At 36.2% G+C, this 18,364-nt stretch overlaps 1 protein-coding gene across 1 annotated transcript; it reads right to left on the reverse strand.

The window, feature by feature from the left end:
* Positions 1-2,770: 2,770 nt before the first annotated feature.
* ADH1B (alcohol dehydrogenase 1B (class I), beta polypeptide) lies at positions 2,771-17,795 on the reverse strand. The gene is given in 9 exon segments (NM_001034158.1): positions 2,771-4,247; positions 7,149-7,287; positions 7,903-8,038; positions 10,204-10,464; positions 12,290-12,509; positions 12,607-12,694; positions 14,436-14,574; positions 15,173-15,274; positions 17,708-17,795. Coding segments are annotated over 9 exon segments (1,128 nt in total). The 5' UTR covers positions 17,726-17,795; the 3' UTR covers positions 2,771-4,222.
* Between the last annotated feature and the right edge of the window lie 569 nt (positions 17,796-18,364).

The following is an 18,364-nucleotide window of genomic DNA, read 5'->3' on the forward strand; positions in this document are numbered from 1 at the left end:
TAAATTAGTTCACAATTACATATACATGTTGGCAGCTAGAATCTTTCATTACTGTTTCTTTATGAGGTAAAAAAGTAATAAAGTCATAAATCTCATCATAACTGACAATATTGATGTCAAGCTCCTACAAATGATTAAAGAATGCAATTGACATTCTTGAAGAAATTGTTAAAGTTGATTGTCCTGCCTCTATTCAAGACTTTCAAAAATAGTATGTAAAGAAATTACTTAATATTAGTTCAAAACAGTTATGGTTCAAAAGTTAACTTTAGTTTTTCAACTCTTTTCAGATCCAGGTTTCTGAGGGGAATAGCCTGTTTTATACATTTCTATATCTTTCTCCATGCTCATATGAACCTATATACTAATAAATAGGAATTTTAATTTGTTTTGTTTTTTCTTTCACAAAAATTGGATCATATAATACACATTATTCTGTACCTTGCTTTTTATACTTTCTGATGCATCATATTAATTTCTCCAGATTTTTAGATAATTTTTTTTTTTTGAAATGAGGACTTGCTTTGTTGCCCAAGCTGGAGTGCAGTGGTGCCATCATGGCTCACTGCAACCTGTGCCTCCTGGGCTCCAGCGATCCTCCCACCTCAGCCTCCCAAGTAGCTGGGAATACAGTTGCATGCCACTATGCCTGGCTAATTTTTGTGTTTTTTTGTAAAGACAGGTTTTTGCCATGTTGTCCAGGCTAGTCTGGAACTCCTGAGCTCAAGTGATCCACCTGCCTCGGCCTCCCAAAGCACCGGGGTTACAGGTATGAGCCACAATGCCCAGTCCCCTATTTTTTTTTTTTTTTTTTTAATAAGATTCCCATGCAAGGCCGGGCGTGGTGGCTCACGCTCGTAATCCCAGCACTTTCGGAGGCCGAGGCGAGCGGATCACGAGGTCAGGAGATCGAGACCATCCTGGCTAATACTGTGAAACTCCGTCTCTACTAAAAATACAAAAAATTAGCAGGGCGAGGTGGCGGGCGCCTGTAGTCCCAGCTACTCGGGAGGCTGAGGCAGGAGAATGGCGTGAACCCCGGGGGGCGGAGCCTGCAGTGAGCCGAAATCGCGCCACTGCTCTCCAGCCTGGGTGACAGCGAGACTCTGTCTCAAAAAAAAAAAAAAAAAAAAAAAAAAAAAAAAAAAAAAAAAAAAAATTCCCATTCAAAATAGGGAGTTATCATTCCTTATTCTGTCAATCAATCAGAGAGTTTAAAAATTTTTGTTTCTTCTACAAGTAAGGCTGCTGCTAATAGTCTTGTTTCTATATTCTTATACACAGATAATTATAATTACGGAGTCAATTCCCAAGTGTGATATTGCTTGGGATATGCATGTTTAAAATTTTAATAAAAATCACAAATTGTTTGTCAGAAACCTATGACAATGCACATTTATTTCTACCAACAGCATAAGCTAATAGGTAAGCAGTAATATCTCATTTTGCTTTATTTTTTTTTTTGATCACACCAAGGCTCAGTGCCATTTAATATGCTATTTTGCCATTTTAGTTTCCTCTTCCACGAATTTCCATCATTGTTCATTTTCCTCTTTGGTTGTCTATTTTTAAATGAAAAAGCACCAGGATTTTAGAAATATCTTTTTTTTGGTCAATCATATATGACCAAAATCAATATGACCAAAAAAAGAAAACATTTTTTCCTTATCTATATTTTTAGATTATTTGTTTATACCAGAATTTGAAATTTTTCTCCATGCTCAGAATTTCATTTTAAATATGTTCGTGATATTATTGAAGTCACCCCCCCACTTTATTTGTTTTCATATATCATGAGAAGTCAAAGAATCAAAGCAATATATTCTCACAGCCATGCACATTTTCTCCCTGTCTTCAGTCCTGTGTCTGTCACTCTCATAATCCTGTTTCAGCACCTATGAAGGCACTTCTGTGGAATACTTGATTACAGACCTAGCCAATACTTTCTACACTGGAATACATATATATATATATATATATATATATATACAATCACTTAACTATATGAACCACTTGCCCCATAGTAAATTTTTTTTTTCATAGTGCATGATGCAGAAGGCTCCCACATGCCACTCCCATCCCATGGAGGACTTGCCACTCTATGACAACACTGGCAGAGCCCACCTAATGGCTCCCACTCTACCTGCTCCCCGAACATGGGAGGAAGGCGGGTGGGAGCTGGATGTCAGCTTCTGTGTCACTAGCAGGATTTGATGACCCTGCTGTGAGATGGGCATGTAGAACTCCATTTTCTTTTTCTGGATCTCACACAATCAGCATCAGTGTAAAAGCCGCAGAGCACCCAGCAACAGGTAGTGTCCCATGATGATGTTATCTTAGGGACATTCTGAAAACTTTCTTGACCCTGAGTAACTCCTTCAGCATTTTCTTTTCTTTTCTTTTCTTTTGACAGAGTTTTGCTCTTGTCGCCTAGGCTGGTGTGCAGTGGCAAGATTTCTGCTCACTGCAACCTCCGCCTCCCAGGCTCCAGCGATTCTCTTGCCTCAGCCTCCTGAGTAGCTGGGATTACAGCCACCTGCCACCACGCCTGGCTAATTTTTGTATTTTTGGTAGAGATGGGGTTTCACCATGTTGACCAGGCTGGTCTCGAACTCCTGACCTCAGGTCATCCACCCGTCTTGACCTCCCAAAGTGCTGGGATTACAGGGATAAGCCACTGTGCCACCCCCCACCCCGCTTTAGCATTTTTGACAAAACAATCAGGTTACCCACATTTACATGGCCCTTCTTAATTGGCGAAGCTCTTTCATTAACATCATCCCATTTAATCTTGGTTAAGCTGTAATGGATTGGTTGAGTAATTTTTTCAAAACAAAGGATGAACAAGCTCAGAGAGCCTGAGAGACTTATTGAAGATCACACAGTAAATGATAAACTATTTTACTTTATGTCTAAGGTCTTTCATAATATGAAATAGAATGTAGATATTGCAACAATAGCATTTTTGGAGACAGCTACCTCCTTTACCAGGAATAATCTTTGCAAGTCACATTTAGAGATAAAGCTCAAAATGCAAATCCTTCCCCTGAGAGTGGGAAAGCATTAACAAATGAGAGTGGGAAAAGCATTAACAAAGCATTAACACAGGTCTTTACATATTCAAAATATTAAACTAATGCTAGGATTATAGACTTGATTTTAAGACATGGTAGTTAATAGAAAAGTTCTAGATTGAAAACAATTTTGCAAAAATATACATTTGTATATGTGTATATATGTATGTGTATATATATATCTACTAGGAAAATATATTGCTTAAGGTGTTTGTGCCATTTCTTAGTTACCAATTTTACATTCTGTATTCACAGCATTTGCCATCCCATCTCTACACTTAAAGCCACCATATTACTTTTAATTACTTTATACACATTTTCAGTCATCATCTAAATAATCATTTATAGCCACAAACTAATACTGTTTAGTCAATGAAGCACTTTCATCAGCAAAAATTACAGATTTTTTGAATATGATTCTGGGAATAGTTCAGTTTTTACAATTAGTAATTGAGGCTTTGTCACATGAAGCAAGAAATCTGCTATTATTTTAAAAAATCAATTGTATATCGACCATAAAGAAATAGTATAAAAGTCATAAAAACACTGCCATTTACTGTAGTAAAATGTGGGGCATTTTATTTGAGTTCCTAAGAAATTTCCTGTATTTAGAACTCTTGGACCTTCACTACTTGTAAATGTGAGTCTATCCTTTACCTTACCCAAGCTTTTACCCTAGGGATTTGGTACATTTTATTAGAAAAAGGAAAATGTCGACAGTGAAAACTGAGACACAGTTAGAAGACTTCAATCACAATGGCCCAGCATGTGTATGTTCAGGGCAAGTAAAAGGGTCCCCTCCACTGGGATTCAATGACTAAAGATTATGAAGATACCAAAAATGCAAGAAGTCACAGGAATACTTTTCCTCAATGGCAAAGGTGACACAGTAGAATGGTTAAGAAGGAAGGTTTGTTGGCTTCAATTCCCCAGCTGATGTTCAACACTTTATTTACTTCTCACTTGAATTTTAAATTTTCCTGAAAAATAATTTCCCATCAATTTCCATTTCTTTGGAAAGCCCCCATGTGTAATTTATTGATAACATCTCTGAAGAGCAGAATTAATGATATTTCCTAGCTGTTGCTCCAGATCTTGTAGGGTAGAGGAGGCTGAAGACTGCTACAGGGGAAGGCATCTCTATTGCCTCAAAACGTCAGGACGGTACGGATACTGCAATAGGAAAGAAGAGACATTGTGTTAACATTTAGACAACCCACATGCTTGTTGTGAGAGTCCAAGGAGCATCTGAGGTGTCTTAGTGAAAATCTGTCTGTGATCCCAGCTACCCTATTTCCATCCCCATACATTTGGTTCAAGAAAAAGGAAGTTCATCTTTTTTGGTTTTCTTTTCTTTTCTTTTTTTCTCCAATCTTAATCTCACTCACAACATCCTGAGTATGCCTGTCATTTCAATTCTACATTAATTCTACATTAGCATCTTCAAAAAATCATTTTTGTGTGCCCACGTTCCTGGTATAATAAGGAATATAAAACAACAGTGGATAATAACTTGCAGTAAGTTCTTACTATTTGTCACATTCTTCGTGCATTTTCTTAAACTTCAACCTAAACATCAACACTAAGAGGTAGGTTCCCATATTATGTCCATTTTAGAGATTATAAAAACTGAGACTTAGAAAGATTTGTAACTTGCTCTGGTAGCACATCTAGTATGGAGTGTTGGGATTCAAACCCAAATACAAATTTGCAAAAATTATAAGATGATGGATAACTTGCCTGAAAGAATTGATAATTTAACAAAGTTAAGACCATGCTGGAAGTTTAAAAGACCTTTGATACAGATGTTTAAGGATTTGTAGAAGTAGAGAATAAAGTTGATTTGTATTAATTCTAAGATAGTTCATTCTTGTGAAGATTACAAATGGAACATTTACACTAGAACCAATGCCCTTTCTATAAACCAACTTCTCATGAATACATATTTTTAGAAAATGATGGTCTTTGTGACTCTTTAATAATTTTTAACATATATATGTATATGCATATGCATATATGAGAAATATATATGCACATAATTCAGAGAATACAAGACAGCAGGAAGAAGAAAGTAAAAGTAATCCATAATCCCACAACCTAGAAATAATCATTCTCAATGTTTTCTTGAATTTCTATGAACTTTTTTCTAGAAATCTGTGCATGTTTTACTGTTTTTGATGATGAGTTAATGGGTGCAGCACACCAGCATGGCACATGTATACATATGTAACTAACCTGCACATTGTGCACATGTACCCTAAAACTTAAAGTATAATAATAATAAAATAAATATAAAAAAGAAAATTTGAGACATTGCATATACAACATATACAATTTATATTCTTCATTAAATGAGTCTAAAATTACATCATGAGACTATCCCAATGAAGTCATTTCTTTTTGATGGTTTCATTTATTTCTAATAGACGACTGGAATTTATGAAATTATTTTCCTTGTGTTGAACTTTAGAATGTTTCTAAAGTTCTAACAAGTAAACATATATGCATGTTTGACTAGTTGATTATTTCTGTGGAATAGATTTCTAGAAATGGAATTGCTGGGGCAAAGGATTCAGTTATTTTTTAAAGGTTTCTGATATATATTACCAAATTGCTTTTCCAAAAGTATGTATCAATTACTACTGAAAGTACATGAAAGTGCCCAACTCACCTTATTCTTACCAATATTGAATATTATAATTTTTAATCTTTGCTTATTGATAGGATTAATTATATTTACATATGCATATTACTATATGACATTCTCATAAAGTGAATTTAGGCATGTTTCATGACTTCTTATGTTGCTCAACACTGTCCTCTGGTTTTGTTCATCTCTATATTTGCCATCATCTTTTCAATCCTGTGATGATGATGATCCCAATGATGATGTCAATGGTAATAATAATGACTGATAACTAACCTTTGATGACTACCGTTTTCCATATGTACATGCACTCTTGAGGGGCGGTGTGGTTTAATAGAAAGTGAATAGATTTGCTAAAAACAAGATCTACTTTTGAATTCTGCCTCCCCTTCCTACCACTTGATGATTTTGGCAAAGTCATGTCTTCTCCGAGTCTCAGTTTCTGTTCTCTAAGATAGTGAGATTGAGACTGACACTGAGCATTGTTTGGGAATCACAGGAGATAATGCAGGTAAGACACTTAATAGAACAGCTGGTGCTCTGTGGGTGCTAGTTTCTTTCCTTCCTCAAGAATGTTGTCGGTTAAAGTACCTAGTATAATGATTTTGTGAGTGCCAAAGAAACACTATTTAAAGTTGAAAACCTCATGAAAGTAAGTGTGGGATAGCAGAAGAATCTAAGACTCTGGAGCTAGAAGGCAAAGGTTAGATATAACTGCCTGTTTCCAGTTGTGCCTCATGTAAATGCAGGTGACAAAATTCATTTTAATAGCTGGTTGTAAGTGTTAAATGTTAGAGGTAGGAAATAGAATTGGCTTATTTTTCTAAGCTTCAGAGAAAATGTAAGACAAACATTTAAAATAGTATTTACTACTCTTTTATGATAACTTTCAGTGGTAAAAAATTTTTTCTTAAACTACAAAAGAAAAGAAAAAGAAAAAGAGAAAAACTAGTAATATCTACCTAGAAAACAATCCCAATGTAGTTCCACCTACTCCTGTAATGAAAATGTTGAGGATGTCCTGAAAATTATTTAAATATGCAGACACTTAGTGTCAGCTTTATATAGGTAGAAGGAAGAGGCTTCAAAGACACCATGTTATAATTATGGTTGTTTAAATAGACTTGTTTTTTGGGGGTTTTTTTTTGGGCAAATGTGAGTGTTCTCTTTTCAGGAAGGCTGAGTGGCTCTGATCATTCAGATTTGCAGTAATCAACATAATTTGACTCCAGCAGAATAGGAAATGCAAAGGAAATGTTTTCAACTTCTCACAGTATGATCCTACATACGCTCCATGCAAAGACTGAACTGGTAATGGAAAACCAAGGGACTCTATATTTTCTCATCTTTCCACCTTTTTCATTCTCTGCTAGACAATCCCCTATGGTAGAAAAAAAAGCAAAACAGAAAACTAACTTAAAATCTACCTTTTCCCAGAGTGAAGCAGGTCAAATCCTTCATTTATTTTTTCAAAAGGTAAAACATGGGTTATTAACGCATCCAGTGAAAACTTCTTAGCCATAAAATCAGCCACAAGTTTTGGGATACCTTCTTTACTCTTAAAGCCTGAAAAGAAGACAGTATCATTGTTGGATTCAGCTAGGGTAAGTAGGAGAATTGAAGAGAAGATTTTCCAAATAAATCAAAGTTTAGAAAAGGTGCTCCATTCCAGACTGCTATAACTGAGGATAAGAAGAGATACAGTACTTCAATATGCTTTTACAGTGTCTTGACTTAAAAAAAATCACAGATAAACGAAGGTTCTTAGTTATTTTGTCTCTCCCATAGAAATAATAGTACAGAAGTTTATGCCCAAGGTAGAGGAGCAAATTTATCAGTTGTCTAAATTTGGGTGTAGATATGAAATATTGTTGTAGATTTGCATGTTCTACTAAAAATTTCCATGCCTTACACAGTCACAAGTACAAAAACAGATGGAGATTAAAGGTCCTGGGTTATGGTGACAACAGAAAAGTCTATATTGAGACCTTCTGTCTGCATTAGTTCCATATCTAGTTGATTTGGAGACTGTAGATAGAAAAGGAATTTAAATTTATTTTTGATTTGTTTTCAAAATCTTGCCTTGTCAATTGTAAAAGGGCATATATATTGAGATTATATTGAGATTAATGAGATATATTGAGATTAATGAGAATTTGGCACTTGAGCCCAACTACATACCACCATAAACAGCCCCCTTCCAGGTGCGTCCAGTCAGTAGCAGCATAGGGTTTATTGAGAGGTTCTGGGAAGCAGGAGGTACCCCTACGATGACGCTTGTGCCACATGCCTCATGACAACATAACAGGGAAGCCATCTGGAATAAAGTGAATATTTAGCATCCTTAACGTGGAGTCGCATAGTTCCTACTCATAATGCACAATATCATGTAATAGGCTTAACTGGATTGTGAGTGTGTAGAGGGAAGAGATCATGTCTTTTGATCCTTCATTCCCCTTTTTTGCACGGGATAGTGCTGTGGATTCAGGAAATGCCCAGAAAATGGTTTTTTAATGAAAGAATGGATGAATAAATTGGAGTGTGCTTAATTCTTCCTAATAAAGGTATTTTGAACCCAGTACTTTCAACCAGATATTTTGACGGTGAACAAGATAAACAATTATATCACCGAAATTTGTCTCCTGTCCACTTGACGGTCTCCCTCTTAAGTGGATTCCTATTCTACTGTCCATTTCTCAAACGGACATGTTTTAAACATTGTTTTTTTACCTCCACAAATATATATTGGTTTTACATTAAAATACACTGATCATTTGGGAACCTCAAGAAACAGTTCAGAAAATGTTTTCCAGTCAGTTCTTGGAACATGTTCTGTAGTTAGAAAATGGCTAAAGATCCCCGTAGGAATATAATGATTAGTTCTTTGATTTTGGATTCTGACCTTTGGGAGACCAGACATCCTCAGAACATGTGGCTGTCAGACACTTGGTATCTTAAGATAAGGTACACTCCAGTTCCACATGAGAAAATGGATGAAAATATAGAAAAGGAGCATAAAGAGAAAAGCTGTAGCCCTGGAAAAAGTTGAATTCTCTTGACATTTTATTCCTCTGTGGCATCTGTCCTAGGTCAAGGCTGCCGAGAGCTTTGATCTTAGGGTGCCACTCCCTGTTACCCACACTGCTGGACCTTCTAGAAAACCTCAGCAATGGAAACTTGTTGGTTTCTGGAGACATTTTCAGTAGGATTCTAGAGAATTCTGAGTAGGTGAAATATAGCTAGAGATGTGTTTCCCATCGCAACTGATATTTGTAACTGTTTGGAAGAAATACCATGTAATAAGCCAAAGATGATGTAAGCACTGCAAGATTGGAAATAGTATTTCATATAAATAATGCCAACTGAGGCTGAGTGTGGTGGCTTGTGCCTATACTCTCAGCATTTTTGGAGGCTGAGGTAGGAGAATCACTTGAGCCCAGGAGGTTGAGGCTGCAGCGAGTTATAATTATGCCACTTCACTTCAGCCTTGGTGACAGAGTGAGACCCTGTCTCAAAAAAAAAAGAAAAAAAAGTCAGCTGACATTTATTGGGAGCTTACCATATGACAGGCGGCACTGTGCTAAGTATATCACATGCGTTGTCTCATGTAATCTATAAGCAATGCTATGAGATACGTAGCTTTTAAATTCTGGGGGTTGGTAAAGTCTGTTGACTTTTCTTTTTTTTCTTTTTTCTGTTTTTTTTTGAGACAGAGTTTCACTATGTCACCCAGGCTGGAGTGCAATGGCGCGATCTTGGCTCACTGCAACCTCCGCCTCCTGGGTTCAAGTGATTCTCTTGCCTCAGCCTCCGGAGTAGCTGGGATTACAGGTATGCACTACACCACCATACCTGGCTAATTTTTGTATCTTTAGTAGAGACTGCTGACTTTTCAAAGTATTCAGTCCAACTAATATTGGGTACTAGCTATGTGCCAGGCACTGTCCAGTTTCTGTGATAAAATACAGTGATGTCTTAAAGCAGTCAATTTCCTTAGGGCATATTTTTGTTAATAAAACAGCAGTTGGCCTAAAATTGCTCATTTCCTTTGGCCAAATACTAACATGTTAAAAATTTGAAATTTATTAAGAACATAGGCAAAATTGTTAAACCATTTTTGTTAAGAATGTGGGAGAAAAATAAAACATTCCAATTTGAGAACAGAATTTGTATTATTTATGTTTACTTGAGCTTATATTTTTTAACTAAACATTAATAAAGTAAATCTATAATTGCTCAGTTAAGAAAAACAAACCCTTTTCTTTTCCTCTAGAGGAAATATGACTTGAGACAGGTTTGGGTAATTGATGGAAGAGAAGATTTCTCATAACAAAAATTAAACAAGCCACATAACAAACAGATGATGGGAAATTTCCATTCATCATTAAAAATATCCTTTATACATAAAACATATATTTTGCTGCCTAAATGCATCTTCCAGGTTGCAGAGGCAGAAATCTCAGGGCATGTCATGGTACATACCATGGTGTCAAGCCGACCGATGACTTCAAACGAAAAATCCACACCTCCATCAGTCATTTCCTTTAGCACCTCCTGGATGGGTTTCTTGTAGTCTTGAGGGTTGATGCATTCAGTGGCACCCAACTCTTTGGCCTTTGCAAATTTGTCCTTGTTGATGTCCACTGCAATGATTCTGGCTGCCCCAGCTGCTTTACAGCCCATAACAGCAGATAGGCCGACCCCTCCCAGGCCAAACACAGCACAGGTAGAGCCTGGGGTGACCTGTGTTTTCAGAAAATGCAAAAATAGATTAAGTGATGATTGTTAGAAAGTGCCTAAGCTTTATAAAGTGCCATGCGTAGGTGTTTATCAAGAACTACTCAGACTCTTTTGTCCAACCGTTTATCAAAACCTCTTTTGGCTTCAGTTGCTTTATTTTTAAATTCAAGGGGATGAACTAGTTGAGTGGTTTTCAAACTGATGCATATTAGATTCATCTGGGGAGCTTTACAAAATATCCCACAGTCCAGGTCACAGCCCATGTCAATTAAATGAGAAGCTCTGCAGGTGGAACTTAGTCCCCAGGTGACTCCAATGGGAAGGTCAGGCTGGGAACCAGGGGACTGGATGATCTTTGAGATCCAGATGGCAGTGATTACAATCTTGAAGGGACTGTCAATTGCTGAAATCCCTTGATAGCCAGCTTCAGTAACTCATACATACACAACGGCAATATTTGGAAAACAAAATAAGTGGAAAAGGCTACTCCAGGAGACTGAAAAATATTCCACTTAAACCCTCAGTAATTAACTCATTGGTTCATTTATGTTCGGTAGTTGTGACCAGTATATCCCTGCTTTAAAAATACACTAGCGAACAACACAGCAATGAAATGTTTGTCTATATTTCAATAACAAATACAATCTATTGTTATGAGTATCCTCATCTTCTGTTCTTGGGTAGGATCACTTTGACCATCTGCTAACACGTATGAGGCAACTGAACAAGGAGCTAAGTGCTAAAGTCACAGAAATTTGGAAAAGATGCCTTCTGAATTTTTTCTTTGTGGTTGGCTAGGGGCTATTTATTAAACCTAGTCTCCCATAGTCAGTCTTCATTGTGGGTAACATGCTTTCCTGTCCCAAGTAATCTCATCCTTATATTCCCTTAAGGGTGTCTATTCACTCATTCATTCACCAAATATTATTCATACTATGGGGGACAACACCATTTTCTACCTTACTTAGAAAAACACAAGACTTGTGACTGTGATTTAAAAACACTAATAATTGTGTATTGCAAGCTAAGATTCAGCAGGAGATTTGAAAAAGATATTTTAGTCTCAGCTTTCATATTAAAAATATATTTTAGTCTCAGCACTGAGGCTTTGGGCAAATATCTTTATATATCTGAACCTCGGTTTCATAAAATAAAGCATACTACTAGATTTTCAGCCTACTCAGATGAGGAGCTTTTAAAGAATTTCTGCTTGAAATTTACCACTTCTGAAGTATATGTGTGTGTTCATGCCAGGGGAGTTAGTTTTAGCAGTGAAATCCCATAATGAGTGAATTATGCATCACTGAGTCTTTATTACTTTCCGTCTAAGAATCCACAGAGTGGGTGAGCCTTGGTTTGGAGGTGCATCAGGTAAGGTTTTGGACTCTACTGTTGATCCTATTTCTGGGAGTAGAGGATCCACAGACTAGCTGCTCCTCAAGGGCAAACGCTTCATTTCATTTACTTTTGCTGTCAGAGCCTAGCAGAACCTATGGTGCCTGAGGCATTTATAGGTGCTCTCTAATTGTTGAATGAATTACTAAATGAATTCTTAGGTCTAAAATTTCATGATCCCATAAACAGCAAATTCAGAAGAAAAATTATTGTAAATGACATCTTTACATTTTCTTAACTCAACAAGTTTTTATCTGCAATAAATTGGTGAAATTTCTAGCATGTGTAGTCAATTCTTTCTGGGCCATTTTTCTACTCATAATCAACACTTTAAATCTACAAAAATAATTTCTGAGTCTTGCAAGAAATTGCTTCCCTTTTGGTTTCTGACAGTCTGCATGTAAGCAGTTTTATCATCCATTGTCATTCTCACCTTGGCAACGTTAACTGCAGACCCATAACCAGTCGAGAATCCACAGCCAATAAGGCAGACTTTCTCCAGGGGCGAGGCTGCATCAATTTTGGCCACTGCATTCTCATCCACCACCGTGTACTGGGAGAAGGTGCTGGTGCCAAGGAAGTGGTGAATGGGCTTCCCCCTGCAGGTGAACCTCCTGGTGCCATCCTGCAGGGTCCCCCGAGGATTGCCTAGACTGGGCAGTGCAATACACAGACACACAAAGGCATGAGACAGGAGCATAAGTAATGTGCAAACTCAAAGTCTGTGCAAAGAGAGCATCAGAAACCTACTCATTTTTCAAGCAGTAGTTGCTCTCCGGGTTTTTACAAACTCTGCATTTTCCACACTGAGGAGTAAAGAGCGGGATGACTTTATCACCTGGAGAGGAATAAAACAAGTTCTTCTTAAATTTCTATGCAGTAATTAATAGAGCGAAAACTTAAAGCTCACATGTATTGATTAGAAGCATGTTTCTTTAAAAGTCTTTAAGGAATAGAGTTCAATAATAACTATGTCATTTTTCAATGCCTGCCACAGCATTGTTTTCAGTTTGAATTTATAAGTGCCTGAGGATTCCTACTGAGAAAACACAAATGTGGGAGACCACACAGATTAAAAAAATTACTTCCACTGTACTAATAGTTAACTTTTACACAGTGTACTGATTTCTCCTGGAGGCTTTGCAAACATCTTTTTATTTAAACTTTAACTAATTAAATCTTAAATATTCTTACTATAAATATAAATATAAATTTTAGTTGAAAGTGATCTATTATAGTGCCTGTAGATATTGGGAAGATCTGGTATTTTGTAAAAGATTGATTTACAATAAATATGATAATTTTTAACCAATTCTTGACTTTTCAAAGTGACTATGCTTATCTTTTTTATGAAATGAATGCTTTAAAAAATCCTAGGTTTTTTTTTTTTTTTTGAGAAAAACAAAAATGGGACAAAGAAGAATTCCAGAAATTTCTCTGAAAACTTCAGCACTTCACAACAAGTTAGGCACTTTCTTTTAGGATAAGAATGGACTTAACAAATATTTTTAGCTGATAATTTGTGAATTATCTACTTTTCCTGTTATGGTGGAGGGAGTAGGGGTAAAAAGTAAGGCTGTCATTTTGTTGTTAATTTATTTCTAACTAAAGAAAATAGAGCTAAAACATACTTTGGATAGTTTATTATTTTCTGTTCACAGTTTAAATTGGTATTTGGTAAGGGGGCAGGGTGAATCTACAGGCTAAAGCAACTTTTTAAAATTAAACATAATTTTTATTTTTAATCACCTATGCTATACATTCCACATGATCAAGAAAAATGGTTGGTGCATTAACATTTTATAGGTAAAGTTTATGTGAAAATGATGGTATGGCAATGTCCTAGTTATTAACCCTTTACTTCTAAAAGTATTTACATTAATACATAAGTTTAGGGTAAAATAAATATTGAAGATGAAATAATTAGTAATCTGTAACCAGTTGCATTTAAGCATGGCTGAAGGTAACAAGGCAGACATTGTTGATGGCGGGATGGTTCCTTCTACGTTTCTTTCATTTCCTTTCACCTAGCCTGTTTCATTGATTCCATGCTCAGGAAGAGAGACCTTGTTGGAAGAGGAAATTGGTGAAGGAGCTGCATAGGTCACCTAAGAAAAGGTCATGTTTATTCATCCGTAGCCATGTAGCCTCCATTTTGTGAACTCAGCACAGAACAGTTTCCACATTTACTTTTTTTCCCTCCTCCCGTTTCTGCTTCTATCTGGACCCTGACAGAAGACAGTGTTCAGCCAACACTAACACAGAATTACTGGACTATGAATGCCACAGTGGTAGGCACTGTGTCTCTTTTGATCCTCACATATCTCCAGGCTCTAACCTGCTGCCTGGCGTCTAGTAGATACTCAGTACATAATGGTTGAAGGGTACAATACATGAGTGCCTGAATGCATACATGCTTGAGTCAGGCAGGCAGAGAGGGAAAGAGGAAACTCCTGAAGTCCTGGCTGCGCGGTGACCTTGTGCAAGCCCTTTCGTCTCTCATTGCCTTGGTTTCCTTATCCAGGCTGGGAAATCCTGGATGGTGAACCACACGTGTTCCCTGAGTGTGAATCCTGTACCTGGTTTGACTGTAGTCACCCCTTCTCCAACACTCTCCACGATGCCGGCTGCCTCATGGCCTAAAATCGCAGGAAGAGGGGTCACCAGGTTGCCACTAACCACGTGGTCATCTGTGCGACAGATTCCTACAGCCACCATCTACAGAATAAAGAGAAGCTGTTCAGATTCAGAAAAGATTGTAACTAGATGAATTTAACATACCCAAATTCCTGAAATTGTGTTTCTAAAATGTATTTGAGGGTTTTGCTACTAATCCCTACTATTCCTAAATATGAAAGATTCAGTTTATCCCCAAGGTTATTCAGTCTAAAACCCTTCTCTACCTTCCCTTCTTGAATTAAACAATTTAGAATAATCTGTGAAATAATTGATTCTGAAATATTTAAGTCTTATGTAAGAATGCATGCTTTAAAAAATAGAAGTAGAAATAGCAAAGTAACACATGGAAAATATCTAATATTAATTGATTTTGAAGTCGATACATATCCTTTGGAATTTTTTTCTGTACAAACATAAATTCTTTTGTATTTTACTGGAATTATACTGTATGTACTCTTTGATCACTTTTTAAAAATTTAAAATTTATATTTATACCTTTCCTTGACAACAAATGTAATTTTATCTTCTGGGTGATCATATAAGATATGCCTCTTAGTGGATTTTTGGATGTTTCCATTTTTAATGTTCTCTGAGTTTTTTAAATGTAAAATGAAATATAAATGGAAAAATATTTCACCTTAATGCGAACTTCATAAGCCTTAGGAGGTGCAACCTCCACATCCTCAATGGAAAAGGGTTTCTTTACCTCCCACAGCACAGCTGCTTTGCATTTGATTACCTAGAAAATCAAACAGAGAGATGGTGACAGTGTTTTCCCACTCTTGAAGTCATAAGTTGTGTCTTTTCATCTTTGTACATGTAATATTGCGTCCCATGTCTGGTACCTAGCAAGTGCTCCATGGAAATGAAGTACTCTGGTTTATAAAGAGAATAAAAGTATCTTTTAAAAAGCAATAACATAAGGAAAGATAAACAAAGTATAATAAGACATTGAGAAAAATGGAATATATTTATTTAGGCCATTCTTATGTTGTTGTTGTTTTTTCTCTGAAGGTGTTTATTCCTGGTATTTCCTAATGCCGTCCTGAAAATGCTCGTCTACCCACAACTATTAGCTGATATATGAAGTTAGAAGTCACCTTTATTTTGCTGACAGAGTCAGTGTCTGTCTACATAAAATACACTGCTTTATTGCTCAATTTTCTGCTTAGGCCAAAAGGATCTGACTCTATAAGAGCAATTATACATTTACCGTCCTGCGCACAATGACATTTCTTTCTCTCCCTATTTGCTTATTGTCCTCTTTTAATTTTCTCTCTCCACTACTTCTGTGTGCTACTTGTTTCCTACTCATTTGAAACTTAGCTTTGGCAGCCTGTTTTGTAATCTAATTTATGTGTAGAGACTTCTTTCAGCTTAGATTTGAGCCAAATATTATAGAGATTAGAGTTGGTGGTGTGTGTGTGTGTGCACGTGTGTGTGTGTGTATACACTCAGACCCACGCGTGTATATTTTAAAACTGGAGAAACAGTGTGTTTGGATTTCTGTTTAGCAGAGCTTATCCATAGATGTTCTTAAAAATAAAGTTCAGCATATATTTCTAGTGCTTGGCAGTGTACTGTAAAACCCATCTTCGTTGTGGTAAAGCATGTATAATTCACAGAGCCCTTTCTAGAAAGAATCAACATAATTGCAAATATAATTTAAAAATTCAATTGAGATTTATTTTTCTGCCAATTCATTTTCATTATTTATTTGTCAAAATTTTCAACTTTGTAGGGTGTTCAACATGGTCAATGCCAAAATAAATATCAGAATACTTAGACAGAAGGTACTAATAGTAGGAAGATTCTTATTATGAGGTGCTTATGATGTGACAGGCACATTGTGACCTGTGCTGGGTAAATTACATGCATTATTTTTATCTTAAAATTTATTCATTGATTAATTTTTAATTTCAATAGTTTTTGGGGTGCAGGTGGTTTTTGGTTACACGGATAAGTTCTTTAGTGGTGATTTCTGATATTTTGGTGCACCCCTCACACAAGCAGTGTAGACTGAACCCAATATGTAGTCTTTTATGTCTTATTCCTCCTACTGCCCTTTTCCCTCGGTCCCCAAAGTCCATTATATCATTCTCATCCTTTGTGTCCTCATAGTTTAGCTACCACTTTTAAGTGAGAACATTGGATATTTGGTGTTCCATTCATGAGTTACTTTACTTAGAATAACGTCCTCTAGCTCCATCAACCAGTCTTATTGATATGAGCCTGTTTGTCACACAATGCAGAGAGAAGCCTCAGAACCTTTAAATTGAATTATCATAGTGAGATATTTTACAGTGTGGTACACTCCTAACACAAAAAAAGGACTGGAAATAGTTGCACAGGTTTATGTAATTAAACAATTAAAAAATATCAATTGATTATATTGAATGACCACATGCACCTGTAAACACATTGAGCAAATAAGTACAAATTTATAGAAGAAAAAACCAAATATCTGTATTCCTAGTGCTAAGTGATTCAAATTGTATTATTATTCAAATTGTATCATTGATTTTCTGTAAAACCATGTTAACTTTTAAATGGGGAAGATACTGTTCCATAGGATTTTTGTGGAAATTCCCTGAATTGTATCATAATGGACCCCTTTTAATCAGAATTTGCATGTTGATGTCTTGCTTAACCTTGATAATTCTAATGCTGTGAAATCAATGAGTATTTTGTAAGATATTTTATAGTAAGGTTAAAGGATATTTCAGTCTTCTGAGTCAAATTCCTCTCATCAAACTTCTGTCAGACAACTTTCCTGTGTTCATAAAAAATTTGAATAAAAATAATAACACATTTGAATTATGGTTTCTTATTATAAAGATAACTTGCCATTAAAGACTTTTCTAACTTTAGATTTACAAATCAGTCATGATTAGCTTGGAATAAACTATCATTTTACTGTAAATTTATTTAATGTAGGAAATAAAGACTAATAGACACAGGTTCTATACATTCCTGTTAAAGGTATTTAAGAATAGCTTATTTTCACTGCAGTTCAGTATACATTACATATTGAGGTGTATATTGCATATCATATTTCAGCATATCATTTCTAATTTAGATATGAATTTTAAATTATTCATCGAATACTGTATTCCTTTCTTTGTTATATTGATGAGAATATATTACCAACAGTAATATATTTTTTGCTTACTTTTCCTGCTGTGCTCATGTCGTTTCTGTCTTCTCTGCCCACCAGCAGACTGTGAGTCTTTGTGGATTTCTTCTCTGCTTGAGTGCATAAAGCAGATATATTGCACAGATATTTATTTTGTTTGCTTGTGTAACATCCAATTCCAATTCCACACGTGATCTATGTCTTTAAGCCACGCCCACTGGATTATTCCCAGACTGTCAAAACAGATAAAAGGGTACTGAACCAGCAATCAAAATATTGACTTCCAAATTCTAGATAAGATTTTGTTTTCATTAGGTTAAATATTAAGTTAAAGTGATAAATTGTAATCACTTTCTCTTTTCCTCACTCCCCCCCACCCCAGCCTCTGGAATTCCTTGTTTCTCTTCTTTCAATCCCACATAGGTCGTTCTGCCTTGTATTCCCTTTGTCTGCACTAAGCTGCAACTTTGAGTGCACATGGGGTGGCGAGGAAGGAAGAGGAGTAAGAAAACAGGAAAAACGAAGTAGGATAGAGAGAGCAGCCTCTTTGTCTTTACAGCAGAGAATCAGACACCCAATTAGTCACAGCAAAGGGGATCACTGTGCCTGGCAATTCTGCTCCACTCAAAACTAGTATGTATGGACTGAACACCTCCCTGTGTCAGGCAGTAAGCTGGGTCCAGTGGAGTAGCA

The sequence above is a fragment of the Pan troglodytes genome, chromosome 3, assembly GCF_028858775.2.
Source record: "Pan troglodytes isolate AG18354 chromosome 3, NHGRI_mPanTro3-v2.0_pri, whole genome shotgun sequence".
NCBI classification, from domain to species: Eukaryota; Metazoa; Chordata; class Mammalia; order Primates; family Hominidae; genus Pan; species Pan troglodytes.